Source organism: Macaca thibetana, chromosome 3 (genome assembly GCF_024542745.1).
Source record: "Macaca thibetana thibetana isolate TM-01 chromosome 3, ASM2454274v1, whole genome shotgun sequence".
NCBI lineage: Eukaryota > Metazoa > Chordata > Mammalia > Primates > Cercopithecidae > Macaca > Macaca thibetana.
The window spans coordinates 151198564-151215553 of NC_065580.1; the positions used below are offsets into that span (position 1 = coordinate 151198564).

At 56.1% G+C, this 16990-nt stretch overlaps 1 protein-coding gene across 5 annotated transcripts in view; it reads right to left on the bottom strand.

Moving 5' to 3' along the window:
* Positions 1 to 300: 300 nt before the first annotated feature.
* Positions 301 to 16990, bottom strand: part of PCBP3 (poly(rC) binding protein 3) — a 284870-nt gene continuing 268180 nt past the window's right edge. For 2 of the 5 annotated variants that reach the window (XM_050785664.1, XM_050785663.1), the window contains 6 exons: positions 14441 to 14519; positions 13593 to 13652; positions 7497 to 7549; positions 2617 to 2786; positions 1117 to 1186; positions 301 to 1055 (listed from right to left, as the gene is read on the bottom strand). In XM_050785664.1, coding sequence (XP_050641621.1) covers positions 1150 to 1186; positions 2617 to 2786; positions 7497 to 7549; positions 13593 to 13652; positions 14441 to 14519 — 399 coding nt within the window. In that variant the 3' untranslated portion in view covers positions 301 to 1055; positions 1117 to 1149. Of the gene's footprint in view, positions 1056 to 1116; positions 1187 to 2615; positions 2787 to 7496; positions 7550 to 13592; positions 13653 to 14440; positions 14520 to 16990 lie in introns of those variants that run through there. The other 3 variants (XM_050785665.1, XM_050785667.1, XM_050785666.1) reach the window with 3 other exon arrangements.

A 16990-nucleotide genomic window follows, 5' to 3' on the forward strand; every position in this document is an offset into this window, starting at 1 on the left:
ACCGGGCACAGCCTCTGGTACCCACGATGGCTGTGGGGGAGTAAGTCTCATGAATAGGAACTGGCATTTTGGTGCCTGGGCAAGAATGGTGTTTTTGTGTTTGTCATTTTAAGTAGTTTTGCCAAAGTACAAATAGAAGTGCTTATGTGTGTTGTGGAAAGGGGGAATGAAATCGTATCTGTGTGTGAGAAGAAACTCAGGCTTCTCTGATAAGCACCGGGCTCAGGGCAATGTCTCCCCAGGGGAAGGACATGCTGGGGCCTGGGTGCATTGGGGGGCACAGAGACGAGCCAGAGCCGGTGAGGAGGGGCCACGACATTTATTGAACTCTGAGGAGCACAGAGGGGCTCCCTGGCGCGTCTGTGCTCTCCAGCCACCCTGGAAGACGCTCAGGGGACCCCGATGCCTTCCCAGCACGCGGCATCTCTGTGGAGGCAGGGCCCCCAGCAGGCTCCGCCCTCCACCCCACTCTTGAGGTCAGAGCCCCAACATCCTCCACAACCCTCCTCTCCTGGTGCTCCCCGTGGGTGGTGCTCCCCGTGGGTGGTGCTCCCCGTGGGTGGTGCTCCCCGTGGGTGGCAGGAGAGCCACCTCTGATTCCAGCACACAACCTGGGAGAGAAACTCGAGCCCAGATGGCACTGGCTCTGAAGGGAAACTGAGTCAGCACAGCAGGGCTGTGTGAGACAGGAGGAGTCTCAGGCAACAGTTCTGGACAGTTCTGGATGGCGGAGGAGAATAGTAGACAGGAAGTGCTGTCGGAACGCCGACCCAGCTCCTAAGACAGACAGCTACGCTGACAGCAAGGAACAATATTTCTAAAATAATGAACACTGCATGCCGGTGCATGGGCAGACGGGAGCGTTGTAAGTCATACATAACACTGAAGGGGGGCTCAGCGGAGCCTGCAGCCTCTGTGGAGAGTGGCTGTGTGCACGGGTGTGTTTCTCCATGGCATACGTCCTTTTGTTAATTAAGAAAGCCTCTCGATTGGCATCTGTGAGGCAGGGAAGGTGGGCTGTACAGAGTGCGAGCCGGGGCCTTGGGCTCTGGCAGGTGGGTGACGTCGGGGGTGGGCTGTACAGAGTGCGAGAGCCGGGGCCTTGGGCTCTGGCAGGTGGGTGACGTCGGGGGAGGGTGCTGGGTAGGATTAGAGCGTGCCCATCCCGGTGACCTCGGACGTCAGCCTAGAACAAAGGCAGGAGGGGGAGAGACGGTCACAATGAACATCCTCATCAGTGGGCAGACGTGAGGCTGGGCTGTGTGGCCTCTGTGCTCGCTGGGACAGGCTGTCCCGGTCAGCTCAGAAGTTCTGAGCTGGAGACCACAGCAGAGCACACACGCCTCTTCTCCGCCCTGGTCCCCGCATGCCCGTCACCACGTCAGGTGTGTGAGCCAGCCCTGCATGGGGGCTTGAGGCCTTCCCCGTATGGAGCCTCCCATGCAGCCCTGGGTCTGCCCTTGGGGGTGCACAAGGGCTTCCCAGTCTCACACCTGGCATCTGAGAAGGGGCTTTGGTTGCCACAGGAGTGAGCGTATGTGGGTAAGAGCCATCTGGCCCCAAGCACAGGTCCCAGTGGGGCTGTCAGTGATGTGGTCGGGCAGGTGGGAGCCTCCCTGACCAGCCCCATCCCCAGGCTTGCCCTGGGTTTGCCAACAATGCGCTTTGCTCAGCCTCCCGCCCATGGGCCTGCAGCCACAGGGATGGAAAGAGGCCCAACCTGGCTCTGGATCAAGGCAGAAGCCCAGGGGGGCATCAGTGGGTAAAGTCAGGGGGGCTCCTGGTCCTCTCCAGGCAGCCCCTCACCCACTCACTGAGCGCGCAGATAGCAGAAGGGCCCACACACGGCTGTGTCCACCCAGAGACCCCTCCCCTTCCCTCCCCTCCCCTTTCCTCCCACAAGCCCAGCTTGGGGCTCTTCCAGGAGGACATCCTTGGGGAGGGAGGAGGGATGTTCCTTATATCAGAGGCGGGGCTGGTGGTGCAGCGTGCCTGGCGGGGGGGCTGGTGGTGTGGTGTGTCGGGCAGGCGTGGGCGCTGGTGGTACGACCTGCCTGGCGGGGTGGCTGGTGGTACAGCCTGCCTGGCAGGGGTGGGGCACTGGCCTGAGGCCAAGTTGGGTATAGTCACAGGGACCCAGGTGGCTTCAGACCCTCCCATGTGCACCAGGGACCCACGGAAGGAAACGGCCTGCAGAGTCCTTTCCTGCCTTTCCCTACACTTTTCCATGAGGATGAAAAAGGAGGCAAAACAGCAAAGTCCCCAAACATTGGTCTTTCTGGAGAGCTCTGAGTGGACACGAGTCAGGTCTTCCAGCATAGGTTTGGCCGCCTGTCTGGGGCCACGGGAGCACCTGCCTTCCTCTCTAGCCTCTGGGATCATCCCTGGAGACACTTTGGGTGGGAGGTCGGGAGAGTGAGGTGGCCTCATGTCTACATGAAGCCTGTCGCCATCCCATCCTGTCCCCACTATCCGGCCTGGAGCAGAGGGGACAGAGCGGGAGGCAGAGTGTGGCCCAGACTGTGCCTCCTCCTACCCCCGACTGTCCAGGTGATGTAACGCCAGCTGGTGCGTCCCTTTCCGGGCGTCTCTCAGAGGCCCTTGGGAGCTGCTCACCTGGCGTTGATGAGATACTGGGCAAGGCTGATGTTGGCCGGGGTCCCCGTGATGGTGATCTGACGCTCTGATGACCCTTCAGTGGCGTTGGCGATTTTGATCTGAGCTCCAGACATCTGTCGAATTTCATTGATTTTGGTCCCTTGGCGTCCAATTATGCAGCCTATTAGCTAGAAACAAGGACAGGGGGATTTCTTAGAGAAGAGCCCGAGCCAGCCCCTGAAGACTGTGGGCAGTGTGCCCGAGGGGCCTGTGGGACAGGCCGCCAGCCTTGGACTCTGCCCCAAGCCCTGAGTGCAACACCCTGGAGAGGTCCCGCCCACACCTGCCTACAGGTGGTGCCTGATCCAGGCCACCTGCCCGAGGTCAGGCTAAGAGCACCTGTGCCTCTGCTGGCCCCTCTCAGAGCCGCCCTGCTCCCTGCTCCTGTGGGAGGTCCACCAAGCCAAGAGGCCACAGTCACTCGGCCTGGGCGGTCCACGCTGGTCACCCCGGGGTCCAGGAGCGACCCACAGGTGGCAGCCAGGGGCTGAGCAGGGAGGCTCTACCACGGCCTGGCGGCGTCTTCTTGGCCGCATCCCAGGGAGACCAGTTCTGCCCAGACAGGCAGCATCACAAATGCTCAAAAAGAAATGTGTGCTTGAAGCCAGAGCAAAACTCACTGCTGCCTAAAACTTAGCTTTTGCTGAACTTAGGTGAAACTCTGAGGCCATTCAGGGGCCTCCTTTCATTCTCCCTTTGGGACCCCTGTTTAAAGATGGAACATAGTGGCCTCTGGCCAAGGCGGTCATCAAGAATGAGGGTGCTCCTTGAAGTAGCTGAGGGAGGAGGGGGGTGTATGGAGCAGCCATGAGGGGCCTCAGGGACAACTCGGGCCCCCAGAGAAGACTGCACAGGAGCCAGTGGCATCTCTCAATGCCCACCACTGGACGGAAGTCCCTTCATGCACGCACAGGCCATCGATGAGAGCTCTGGAGCTTGGACAGGAGAGAGAAGTAGCCAGACCTGTGGCAGAGAGAGCCCGAGACTGGAAGGTACCTGGCACAGGGCGCCAGGAGGGCAACTGGGCACACAGGTCCCTGAGGGCCTCAGGCGGAGTCCACTTCCACCTCCCTTGAGGCTGCTAGGCTGTCAGAACGGTGGTGAAATTGAGTGACAGGAGCAGGTTTCTGTCCTTACGCCAGTGAGATGCTGGGTGGAAGGGCTGGGCCGGGCCATGTGGCGGCATGCAGGAGGGACGTCCACTTCCAAGGGTGACGGGGCTCAATCTGTGGTGTGAGCAGCAGCTCCATGGTGGGACATAGCTGCCCTGCCAGTCAGCCCCCGTCCCTGAGGAGACCTACGGTGTCTCAACTCTGTTCACCTTAGAGGCCGTCTCTGCTGGTTACTTAGGAAATGACAGTTGTCTTACTAGACTACAGAACTCTCAGTCTTTGCAGACATCTACAGAGACCCCACTCTAGAGAATCCAGGGCTGCTGGGAGTCCTCTATCTCCTGCTGCATCTCTGGGCTCCACCCACACCTCTCAGGCCCCACCCACACCTCTCAGGCCCCACCCACATCTCCCAGGCCCCACCCACATCTCCCAAGGCCCCACCCACAGTCCAGCCCTCTCCCTGCTCACACCTGTGTGTGGTGTTCAGTGTGCCCCTGGGGTCAGGAGGGTGGTTTCCTCATCGGCACAAGGCCACATTTACCCGCCTGGCTGCATCCTCCTCCCTGGTGGCAGGGAGATCTGAAGGGCTCATCTCTGATGGGGGCCAGGGACAGCAGCACGGCCGCATGGGGAGGGGGAATGTGGCTGACTCGGCAGCATGACCACAGGTCCCTGTAAGATGCCAACATCCAGGAGGGAGAGCTCCTGGGCTTTCACACTGCCCCACTTCCTGTACCCCTCCTTGGCCAGCACGCAGCCAGCTTTCCTCCTAGCACTTCATGCACTGGAGTGCATGGTATCTGCTGAAGTGCACACCACTGAGAGCCTTGTGCACGTATGCTGTTGGATCTCTCCTCAGAGCCTGCTGGAGGAAGTATCTCCCTGCCCCTCCCGTACAAAGTGCCTACCCTTTTCTCTTAACCATCTGCCCGTCTTCTAACTGCCTCACGCCAGCTGTGCCCTGGCACGCATTCCCCTCCTGCTCTCACCCCGCCCTCTCCCTCTGTTCCCTGCGATGTGCTGCTCAGGGTGCTCCTCTCCCCAGGCTCTGGAGGATGCTGCCTTTGCCACAGGCCTTTCCCCTCCTCTGCACACAGCTGTGGGGTCTGAATGCTGATGGGACATCATTGGGCCACCAAGGCATGCCCACCTCACCACAAATGCCAAGGTGAACAGCACTGTGATTTCTGTACCGGCACTCTCTGCCGTGAGAAGGGAATGTGGGGAGGTCGGACCTCCTTCACCTGCCCTGCCCTAGGCTGGCTGGCTCAGTGAAGGGGAAGATGGCTTCTAGGCTGAGCTCTGCAGCCCAAGGGCACCTCCCACCTGGCCCCACCTGCACCTGTGAACCCTGCCAGCAGTTAGCAGACTCCTCGCCTCCTGTCATCCTCGTGTGCCTCCATTACAAATTCAAAGAACGACAGAAATATTCTGAAATAACGTGGCCCCTCCTAATCAGATGTCAATGCCAAATTCCACTGGAACTGTGGTGACACCTCCCACTGCAGCCTCTCCTCCTAGAGACCACTGTTGGACACCTTAGATTCCTTTCCCCAGCAGAAGGCCTGGCTGATTCTGCAGCTGAGAACCTGGGAAAGGGGCATGAGCTTTGGTGGGTGGGTGACTGTTGCTTAGGGCAGAGTAGGGGTGACCACAGGCACCACAGTCTGCATGGCCAAGAGCAAGCACTGAAATAGGCATCGAGGGAAGCCCACAGTGACCGTCAGAAAGGGAACCAAAGGCCTGGGGCCCCTGGACTGCCCTGTGTCCCCACTGGCCGTGCTGGGGAGCCTGCGAGTCTCAGGAGTCCCTGCCTCCAACCAATGTCTTTCTGCAGGAACCCTGAGGCAGCATGATCCAACTGTGACCAAGAGACAGACGTGAACGAGATGACAGGCAAGTTCAGAACAAGCACACCATTTTATTTCTTCCTTTTCTCCAAGAAGGTAGCAGGCAGCCACCACGTGAGGAACATCAGCTTTGGTGCAGCCCAGATACATCCCCCATGAAGTCTGGGGGTGCTGGTGAAAGCCCCTGACAGCGCCATCAACAGCTTTTTCCATGAAGAAGCATGGAAGGCTACGCCCAAATGCACTGGGATAAGAGGAAGCTGCCTTCCTTCTGAGAAGTGGGTCTCTTCCCTAGGAAGATCACCAGGAGGAGGATGGGATGTGAGTGGTGAAGAGCTGGGAAAACCAGCATCCGTCTGTACAAACGGGACCCCAGGAAACAGGTTGACCAGCTCTCCAAAGATGACTCATCCTCTTAAAGCTCATTCCCGTTTTAAATGAGTGTTTGGATAAGACCAAACCTGGTGTTGGTGAACACGATTCACCAAAGGAGCAAAACCCCACAGAAAAAGCCTGCTGGCTTTACTATCTGGAGGAAAAGACTCAGGAGGATGCCAGAAGCCGCATGCTCAAGGAACCACTGCAGTGAGGGAAAGGGTTGAGGAAAAATCCCCTCTCTCCAAGAATGCAGGGACCAGTTGGCTGTGCCACCCCACACCTGGGCAGATGGCTCTGTGCTGCTGCCTTTCAAGTTGGGCCAACCTTAGAAATCCTCGGGGATGCCAGAAGGCTGGACCACAATGCTGCCTGGAGGGTGAGTGTCCTGAGCTTCTGTTAGCAGACATGGGGACTCTGTCCCTGACCAGCAACTGGGACAGAAGGCCTAGAGTGCACATTGCCACGAGGGGCTCAAATGAGATGGCTCTTCAGGCGGGTGAGTGGCACCAGCCAGACAGCCTCATGATCCACTCCTCTGGTGACCCTGCTCTCTTCTGCCTCTTTTTCTCCCGCTCCACTGTCCATCTTCCACACACAGGACTGGTGATCTCCCTGAACTGCCAAATCTGTGCTTCCTATGGTCAGTTTGTATGAAAGGAAGGAACAGGGCTTAGAATTCCTGCCCAGCAGGTGTAAAGGGGGGCAGAACAGTGAAGGTTCCCAAAATCCACAGCTCTAGGGCAGAAAAGGCTGCTGGACGCTCGAGCTATAAGTGGGGCAGCCATCTCCACAGCCCACACAGGGACTCTGCTTGCTGCTCTGGCAGCTATCCCTCAAGGACATATGGCCCATGCCCTACCTGGTCTCTCAGTTTGTTGATAAGTCAAGCATTCAGAGAATAGTCCTCACTATCCTCAGGACCCATGCTTACTCTGGGGAGGACTGAGTGTGTTGAGGGGAGCTCGTAAGGCCACATCCTCTGGTATGCTTAAGGCATGAACAGACTGAGGGGTGCTAGAAGAAATCTAGACAAGTCTGTGACATCCAACCAACTTCAGGTCTGTTGGAGCCAACTCATGGAGAATCCCAAACCTCCTAAGGGGCCAGGGCCCATGGAGATAATACTGCGGGTGGGTCCACTCTAGAGCATTCCTGGGCCACCTTGTTCTTCAAGGTTTGACCCATACCAGGGCAGTGCCTCCACAGCAACATGGGTTCTCAGCCCAACTCTCATCTGACTACTGATTAATATCTGAAATCCCCTTTAGCCTGCTGCTTGTTCAACATATTAGGGATACAAAAGCACACAACTTTTTATGGGCATTAAACCCACTTTAAAAAGGAAAGGAGGGAGAATACAGATCAAACAGTGGGGTTGGGGTGGTGAAGGCATCACCAAGCAGTGGGTCCCTCTGCACAAAGGACAGCAGAGCTGACAGCCACTTGTGCCTAGTGTTTCCACCCAGGGACAGGCGGGTACGGGGGGCATACTCACATCATTGGGAATGGTGAGCTCATGAGTGCTGGCCGGTGGGCTGGCGTCCAGACCTGGGCATACCAAGGGGACATGGTTAGGCTGGTGGAAGGCTGCTAACAGTCACACCCCAGTGCCCCCACTCTCCTGGTTCAAGTGAGACAGGGCTGTAGAGCTGGCCCAAGTGTGAGGGTCAGCACAGCCCAGAGGGTGAGGAGCCTGTGAGCTTTCGGTCCGAAACTGCCACCCAACTTCCTTAGTCCCAACTTCTCTCAAAAGAAGGAAAGAGAGACTTAAGCAGGACATTTTCTTTTTTTTCATTTTGTGCACAGTGTGACTTCACTCCCCTGTCATGTTTGTATGCTCTCTTGTGACACCTTGGAAGGCCACCCTGGTGGGCCCCCGGCTGAAGGGCAGGGTCACCCAGCATGTCTCAGGGTCTCTGTGCAGCACCCAGGGCACAGGCCATGCTGGTCACACTGATGCTGAGTGCCCATTTTCCCTTAGTTCTCAGGAGACCCCACTGGTTCTGAGGCCCACACCACTCTACCCAACAGTGCCCCACCTCCCTGTGATACCCTCTGGCCTGCTGCATGGGACAGCAGATGGCAGAGCACACAAAGTTGCCTCTCATTCCGATTCTGATGTAACTCTGTCCAGAGGCCCCTGCACATAGCCTGGCTCAGGCAGCTCAGGCCCACCAGGCAGTTCTTCCAAATTGGAGCAAGGAGATTCAATAGCATCACTGAGCCAAAAAAGAAGTGCTAGGGCCAATGAAAAGCTGCATATTTCTATATAGATATCTTTCTTTGTTGAAGAATGACGATATGGGTCTAACTGATCATCAAGCCTGAGCTTTTATATTTACAAATCTCCACTTAGTACCATCAGATAAAAACCTCTCAGAGTCCAAGTCCAAGATTTGCTCTTGCTTGGAGGCTGCAAGCCTCATGAGTGTTGGCACAGGAGGGGCGGGGCCAGAGGCCTGCTGTGCTCTTCATGCTCAGCATTTCCATTTCCTGGACAAGTGGCGGCTCCAACCTGCAAGTCTAACGCTGACACTCTGCTCTTCCCCTTGCAGGCCCCACATGGTTCTTGTGACTCGGATTCTGCAGCTCAGCCTGGGCCCTGGAAACCGCAGGATCCACCCCTCCTAACCATCACAGGCCCGGCTGATGTACCTTCAGAATACCCCAGACTGGGAAGCCCTCCTCCCACCCACATGCTCCCCTGTTGCTGGTTCCTGCCTCTGCTGTGCCCCTTAGCCTAGGTTCCAGACAGACCAGAGGGCTCCCCAAAATGCATGTCCAATGGCAGTAGACTCCCAATGAGCTCCTACTTCCTCACAGCGCCTCCTGTGCCCCCCAACTCCATGTTAAAGCCACACAGCTCCTGTTCTTTCCCACCACCTCTGCCCTGCCCCCCGTCCCTGCCAGCCACACCCCCCCCGGGCCCTGGGTGGGGCAGTCTGTCTACAATGCCACCTCTCATCTTGTCTTATGGTACTGACACCCCCAACCAGAGGATCCTCTCACTGTGACCAGCCAGTCTCCCTGGCAAGGAGTGACCCCACAGGGTAGATGCAGTCCTGTGGGGCCGTCCAGCACAGGAGGGGATCAATTGGTGCTGAATGAACCAATTCATCTCTAATTCTCCATTATTTTTCTTTTGCACATATAAGCCTAGAGTTTCTGTTCTTTATATTCTTTTAATAAAGATACTTTCAAAACAACACTTATTTGGTTATTCAACTACCTACACACATTCCATAAACAGTGATATTTAAAATGTCACTTAAAAGATTTCCTTGGTCCTGCCTGAGTCCTAGACAGGAATTCCCGAACAAAGTAGACCTTAGATGAACAGAGAGCAGTGAGCCAGACCTGTTGAACTTGGGATATTTTGATTGAAGGGAGGAAAGTATGGGAAATCTTCCTAGGAGGGCACTAAAGTTAAGCAAATAATATAAAGAAATGTCTGCATAACCAGGACATTCATCTCAGGACAGCGTGGCCAATGTGTTCATTCATCTCAGGACGGCATAGACCAGGTGTTCATCCCTCTCAGGAGAGCATGGCTGATGTGTTCATTCATCTCAAGAGAGTATGGCCAATGTGTTCATCCACAGCATGGCCCACGTGTTCATCCATCTAAGGACAGCATGGCCCAGTTGTTCATTCATCTCAGGACAGCATGGCCAGTGTGTTTCATCCATCTCAAGATAGCATGGCCAATATGTTCATTCATCTCAGGATGGCATGGCTGATGTGTTCATTCATCTCAGGATGGCATGGCTGATGTGTTCATTCATCTCAGGATGGCATGGACCAGGTGTCCATCCATCTCAGGACGGCATGACTGATGTGTTCATCCATCTCAGGACAGCAAGGCCCAGGTGTTCATTCATCTCAAGACAGCATGGCTGATGTGTTCATTCATCTCAGGATGGCATGGCCGATGTGTTCATTCATCTGAGGATCGCATGGCTGATGTGTTCATCCATCTCAGGATGGCAAGGCCCAGGTGTTCATCCCTCTCAGGACAGCATGACCAATGTGTTCATTCATCTCAAGACAGCATGGCCAATGTGTTCATCCACAGCATGGCCCAGGTGTTCATCCCTCTCAGGACAGCATGGCCCAGGTGTTCATTCATCTCAGGACAGCATGGCCAATGTGTTCATCCACAGCATGGCCCAGGTGTTCATCCCTCTCAGGACAGCATGGCCCAGGTGTTCATTCATCTCAGGACAGCATGGCCGATGTGTTCATCCATCTCAAGACAGCATGGCCAATGTGTTCATTCATCTCAGGATGGCATGGCTAATGTGTTCATTCGTCTCAAGACAGCATGGCCAATGTGTTCATTCATCTCAAGACAGCATGGCTGATGTGTTCATTCATCTCAGGACAGTATGGCCGATGTGTTCATTCATCTCAGGATGGCATGGCTGCTGTGTTCATTCATCTCAGGATGGCATGGCTGATGTGTTCATCCAACTCAGGACAGCAAGGCCCAGGTGTTCATCCATCTCAGGACAGCATGGCTGACATGTTCATTCATCTCAGGACAGCATGGCCAATGTGTTCATTCATCTCAGGATGGCATGGCCGATGTGTTCATTCATCTCAGGACGGCATGGCCCAGGTGTTCATTCATCTCAGGATGGCATGGCCCAGGTGTTTGGTCATCTCAGGACGGCATGGCCGATGTGTTCATTCATCTCAGGACAGCATGACCGTTGTGTTCATTAATCTCAGGACAGCATGGCTGATGTGTTCATTCATCTCAGGACGCCATGGACCAGGTGTCCATCCCTCTCAGGAGAGCATGGCTGATGTGTTCATTCATCTCAAGAGAGCATGGCCAATGTGTTCATCCACAGCATGGCCCAGGTGTTCATCCATCTAAGGACAGCATGGCCCAGGTGTTCATTCATCTCAGGACAGCATGGCCAGTGTGTTTCATCCATCTCAAGACAGCATGGCCAATGTGTTCATTCATCTCAGGATGTCATGGCTGATGTGCTCATTCATCTCAGGATGGCATGGACCAGGTGTCCATCCATCTCAGGACGGCATGACTGATGTGTTCATCCATCTCAGGACAGCAAGGCCCAGGTGTTCATTCATCTCAAGACAGCATGGCCGATGTGTTCATTCATCTCAGGAGGGCATGGCCGATGTGTTCATTCATCTCAGGATGCCATGGACCAGGTGTCCATCCATCTCAGGACGGCATGGCTGATGTGTTCATCCATCTCAGGATGGCAAGGCCCAGGTGTTCATCCCTCTCAGGACGGCATGACCGATCTGTTCATTCATCTCAAGACAGCATGGCCAATGTGTTCATCCACAGCATGGGCCAGGTGTTCATTCATCTCAGGACAGCATGGCTCAGGTGTTCATTCATCTCAGGGCAGCACAGCCGATGTGTTAATCCATCTCAAGACAGTATGGCCAATGTGTTCATTCATCTCAGGATGTCATGGCTGATGTGTTCATTCATCTCAGAACAGCATGGCCAATGTGTTCATTCATCTCAAGACAGCATGGCCGATGTGTTCATTCATCTCAGAATGGCATGGCTCAGGTGTTCACTCATCTCAGGACAGTATGGCCAATGTGTTCATTCATCACAGGATGGCATGGCTGCTGTGTTCATTCATCACAGGATGGCATGGCTGATGTGTTCATCCAACTCAGGACAGCAAGGCCCAGGTGTTCATCCATCTCAGGACAGCATGGCTGACGTATTCGTTCATTCATCTCAGGACAGCATGGCCAATGTGTAAATTCATCTCAGGATGGCATGGCCGATGTGTTCATTCATCTCAGGACAGCAAGGCCCAGGTGTTCATTCATCTCAGGACAGCATGGCCCAGGTGTTTGTTTATCTCAGGATGGCATGGCCGATGTGTTCGTTCATCTCAGGACAGCATGACCGTTGTGTTCATTAATCTCAGGACGGCATGGCCAGTGTGTTCATTCATCTCAGGACGGCATGGACCAGGTGTTCACCCATCTCAGGACAGCATAGCGGATGTGTTCATTCATTTCAGGACGGCATGGCCCAGGTTGTTCATTCATCTCAGGACAGCATGACTGTTAAGTTCATTCATTTCAGGACGGCAAGGCCCAGGTGTTCATCCCTCTCAGGACAGCATGGCTGATGTGTTCATCCATCTCAGGATGGCAAGGCCCAGGTGTTCATCCATCTCAGGACAGCATGACCGATGTGTTCATTAATCTCAGGACGGCATGGCCAGTGTGTTCATTCATCTCAGGACGGCAAGGCCTAGGTGTTCATCCCTCTCAGGACAGCATGGCTGATGTGTTCATTCATCTCAAGAGAGCATGGCCAATGTGTTCATCCACAGCATGGCCCAGGTTTTCATCCCTCTCAGGACACCGTGGCCCAGGTGTTCATTCATCTCAGGACAGCATGGCCGATGTGTTCATCCATCTCAAGACAGCATGGCCAACGTGTTCATTCATCTCAGGATGGCATGGCTAATGTGTTCATTCATCTCAGAATGGCATGGCCCAGGTGTTCATTCATCTCAGGACAGCATGGCTGATCTGTTCATTCATCTCAGGATGGCATGGACCAGATGTCCATCCATCTCAGGACGGCATGGCTGATTTGTTCATCCATCTCAGGACGGCAAGGCCCAGGTGTTCATCCATCTCAGGACAGCACAGCCGATGTGTTCATTCATTTTAGGATGGCATGGCCCAGGTGTTCATTCATCTCAGGACAGCATGACGGTTGGGTTCATTCATCTCAGGACGGCATGACCAATGTGTTCATTCATCTCAGGATGGCATGGCCCAGATGAGTCTGTTTCTTATGAAGATGATGACATTCCAGATACCAGTGTAAAGGAGGCTGCCCCAACCTGCTGCCCAAGCCCACGCTGGAAGTCTCCTGGCCTCAGCATTCAAAAAGGCCACAAACACCTCCCATTGCTGCCCACTCAGTTTAACCCTGCTGTGGCTGGCATGTGTGTGCACTGCAGTCCCCAGGGCCTTGGTGAGGGGAGGGTCATCACAGGACACCTGCCTGGCCACCAGGAAGCCACTGTGGCACCGGCCACGTGCACATGGAGCCATGAGGTGTTGCGTGTGTGTGGCATCTTCCTCATGGGCACCTAGGAACCCGCTAAGCCCCAGGCAAACAACTGTGTCTGTTTCATGGCCTCGGTCACCAAATCTACAAATCTATGTGCTACCCCACAGTATCTGAGGAATGAACATTTTAATGCAAGTCGGGAGGGGTGCAGGCAAATCCAGCACAGACTGATCTTCCTCCTTAAGGGTTTGCTCATAGTCCTAAAAAACCCACTTCCAAAGCGCACCATGGTGAGAACTCCATTTCCTGCTCCCATGGCCGACTCTTGTTGCTGGGGTGCTTTGCTCTGAGCACCTCAGGCCCCACCATCCAGCCACAGTGGCAGCATGGCACCACCCATGCCCTTGGCAGCGCCTGAGGCTGGTCCACAGCCTCCCATGAAAGATGTAAACTGCTGCAGCTGTAGGGCCCCCACACCTCCTCCCGCTGGGGCTCTGCTCTGCCGCCCTGGCCTGCTCTCCTGTCAGTGTGGCTTTGTGTTACCTGATGACTGGCCCATCAGATTTTGAGCTTCTTCGGAGGAGTGTAAAGGCAGCTTTTCTCCTGGAGAGCAAAGAAGAGACAGGTTTAATGTTTTGCCCTCAAGGAGATAAGCAGGGTCCCTTCAACTAGGGAAGCTCAAAATATGACTGGCGCACGCACCGGCGCTCTCTCCAGCCACGGCCACAGGCATGGTACTGCCTCTGTGGGGAGGGACACCCAACTGCCAGGCACGCCAGGGGGAGGGGGGTTAGCCACAGGCATGGCACTGCCTCTGTGGGGAGGGACACCCAACTGCCAGGCATGCCAGGGGCAGGATGGGCTTGCCACGCATGGCCACCCTTGATGGCCTCATGACAGCGACTGGGCTGGGGCTGACTCAGGCCACTGCTCTCCTGGGGCAGGGCTGGGTGCCACCTTGGGATACGCAGTGGCTTCCTGCAGAATAGCATCCACGTCTGCTATGCTCTCGTTCCTGGAGAGAAAAGCCTCCAGGGCGGCCCAACGGGTACGCTCAGCAGGAGGGGCCACCCAGGACAGACTGTGGGCAGCACAGGGCACTGTCCAGCAAGTGCAGACCCTTGGTGCGCAGACATCTCTTCACAAGTAAGGCTATGGCAAGGCCAGCTGTAAGGTGAACTAGCTCCCCACAGTGGGAGCGAGACCCACATCCCGCCCCTGCCCTGTCCCCAGTCCCGGTCCCAGCAAGCCTGCTGCATGTGAACCCTGCACTACCAGCACTCACAACTCCAACTGCACCTGTTCTACACGCTGCACTGAATAACACAGCTCAGAAAGAGAAAGTCCCCAGGTGAGAAGAGAAGGAGGTGAGAAAAGGGCTGGGTACGTACCGGGGAAAGCGGGGTTGGTCTGTCCGAGGGGAGGAAAGGGGGTTTGCTGCATGGCCAACTGGTGGAGCTTGGTCAACTGCTGGGGTAGGAGGGACATGAGAGCTAAGAAGGTTATTGTCATCGAGTACAAGTTACACCAAATTAAAACGGCAGTAACAGAACTTTGCACAGATAGATAGAAAGAGGGCCATGCGGACACATGGCAGACGCAAGAGAACGCAAGGACTTGGCCTGGGGGAAGCCAATGGAGCCCAGGCTATGAGCAGGCCAATGCCCGGCGTGCAGAGAGCAGCACTGGAAGTTGCTGTCTTCTCTCCCTGGCTTCCTGGCAGCTCCAGCCTGGACTGGCCCAGCCTCCCTCTCACTGGCTGGTATGGACAGGAGGCTGGGGCCAGTGGGCCACGGAGTGTCTGGGGGGGTCCAGGAGCCACAGAGGAAACCCAGCTGTGCTTCTAGGCGATTCAAGGCCAAGTCACTAGTCACTAAAGTCCGACTAGCCCCTGTGGGATCCTAGAGGCACGAGTTTGCACACCTCACCCCGGTCTCACCCTGTGCTAGGCCTGGCCCAATCCCCTCCCCTGCAGGGCCTTGCTTTACCCATGAGGCGACCTGGGGTGAGGGGAGCACCCAAGGGGCCACACACCTGCCTTTTAGTCACCTCCAAGAGTGTCTCGCCTTCCCTGGGATTACAGAACACTAGCACTAGAAGGTTCTGTGGAGGGTATGAGGGACACCTAGGGCCCTCAGCTGGGAGCTGCCTGTGCCCCTGGCCCCTGCAGGCTGCCCCCAGCCCTTCTCCTCCCATCCGCAGGCCACAAGACTTTTCAAGGGGGCTTTGATGCCATTTTTAAAGTTATTTTACCTGAGCCTCATTTCTTTTTTTTTTTTTTTTTTTTTTTTTTTTGAGACGGAGTCTGGCTCTGTCGCCCAGGCTGGAGTGCAGTGGCTGGATCTCAGCTCACTGCAAGCTCCGCCTCCCGGGTTTGCGCCATTCTCCTGCCTCAGCCTCCCGAGTAGCTGGGACTACAGGCGCCCGCCACCTCGCCCGGCTATTTTTTTTGTATTTTTTAGTAGAGACGGGGTTTCACTGTGTTAGCCAGGATGGTCTCGATCTCCTGACCTCGTGTTCCGCCCGTCTCGGCCTCCCAAAGTGCTGGGATTACAGGCTTGAGCCACCGCGCCCGGCCGAGACTCATTTCTTAAATAAAAACTAAAAATAGCAGAAGATAACGGTATGTGGCAAGGTGAGACTCAAAATTCTTCCACCCTTTGGAGAGCCAAGGGCTGCTCAGCAGAGGGCATGGGGCTCCTCAGGCCTGGCTCTCCCATCAAGGATGGGTGTGCAGGGGGTGTCCTGGGGCTCAGGAGGGCACCAGGCAAAGCTCCTCTGTGGTGCTGGCAGGCAGGGGAGGCGGCACATTCGGGGAGGGCACCACCTCCCCAGCATTTTCCCTTCAGAACATTCAGCCCAAACGCATCCCAGTGTGGCTGTGTGTGGACTCCTGCGACCCACAGCCAGGCAGGCAGCTCAGCTTCCTCACTGCACAGAGTGTGGGTGGCAGAACCTGCCACAGAGGCCACCAGTGCTTGGGGGTGTGGGCGCTCGGAGCAGAGCTGCTGTCCCCATGTGAGAAGGCCGGCTGCTGAGCACCTGACCAGACCCCCATGCTTGCCCTGGCCACCCCTGGAACCTGGGTTCCCTGACACCAGGGAGCAGTCAGGAAGGCGGCGACTGTGGTCCCAGCACCTTCCCAGCTGCGCACTCCTGGGTGGGTGTGCACTTGGCCTCCCAGGAGCAGGGAGTCCTCCCCTAAGAGTTCACCCAGAGTCAAAGTAAAGGCCCCTTCCTCAGTACCTAGTACCCTGGGAGGATGGGGGGCTGCTCCCCAGCCCTGCCCCTCCCCAACGCCTGGCCTTGCAGCCAGGTGCTGGGCTGGGGGGCAGGGCAGGCCTGGCAGGAGGGGGCCGTCTGGTGGGCTGCAGCCCGTCTGGCCTCTTCTTGCTCCCACAGGATAGGGTCTGGTCCCCATGGCAAGCCCGTGGCCTCTGGCACACCTCTGTGTTCAGCGGAGAGCCATGAGATTGTAGGGTGTTTGTCGCCGCAGCCTGACTTTGCTCCCTGAGCACCTGCCATTGCAGACACATCTGGTGAGTACTTACACCGGGACAGTCTACCTCCTGGAGAGACGTGAGGCCCTGCAGGGACAGCAGGAAGAAGCAGGCATATCTGGGGTCCTAGTGAAGGCGCCCCACCTGGACAGGGCACGTCAGGAAAGACTGCAGGTGTCCCAGGCCGGGTAGGAGGACTGCAGGCAAGATCGCCCATGGTGGGGTGAGACACTCCTGGTGAATTCATCCAGTCATCGGACGCTGGATGGCACAGATGGGATCCACAAACCCCTGACTCCCAGTGGGGCTCAGGAGCTGCCCTGTGGCCAGGGAATGGGGTACAGGGGAGGGGCACCCCCTGGGCTCTACAGGGGTTGGAGTCAGCTCCAAGATGGCCCAGCCGGTTGCTGTGGCGATAGAAGGCCTGGTGTCTCCAGGCCT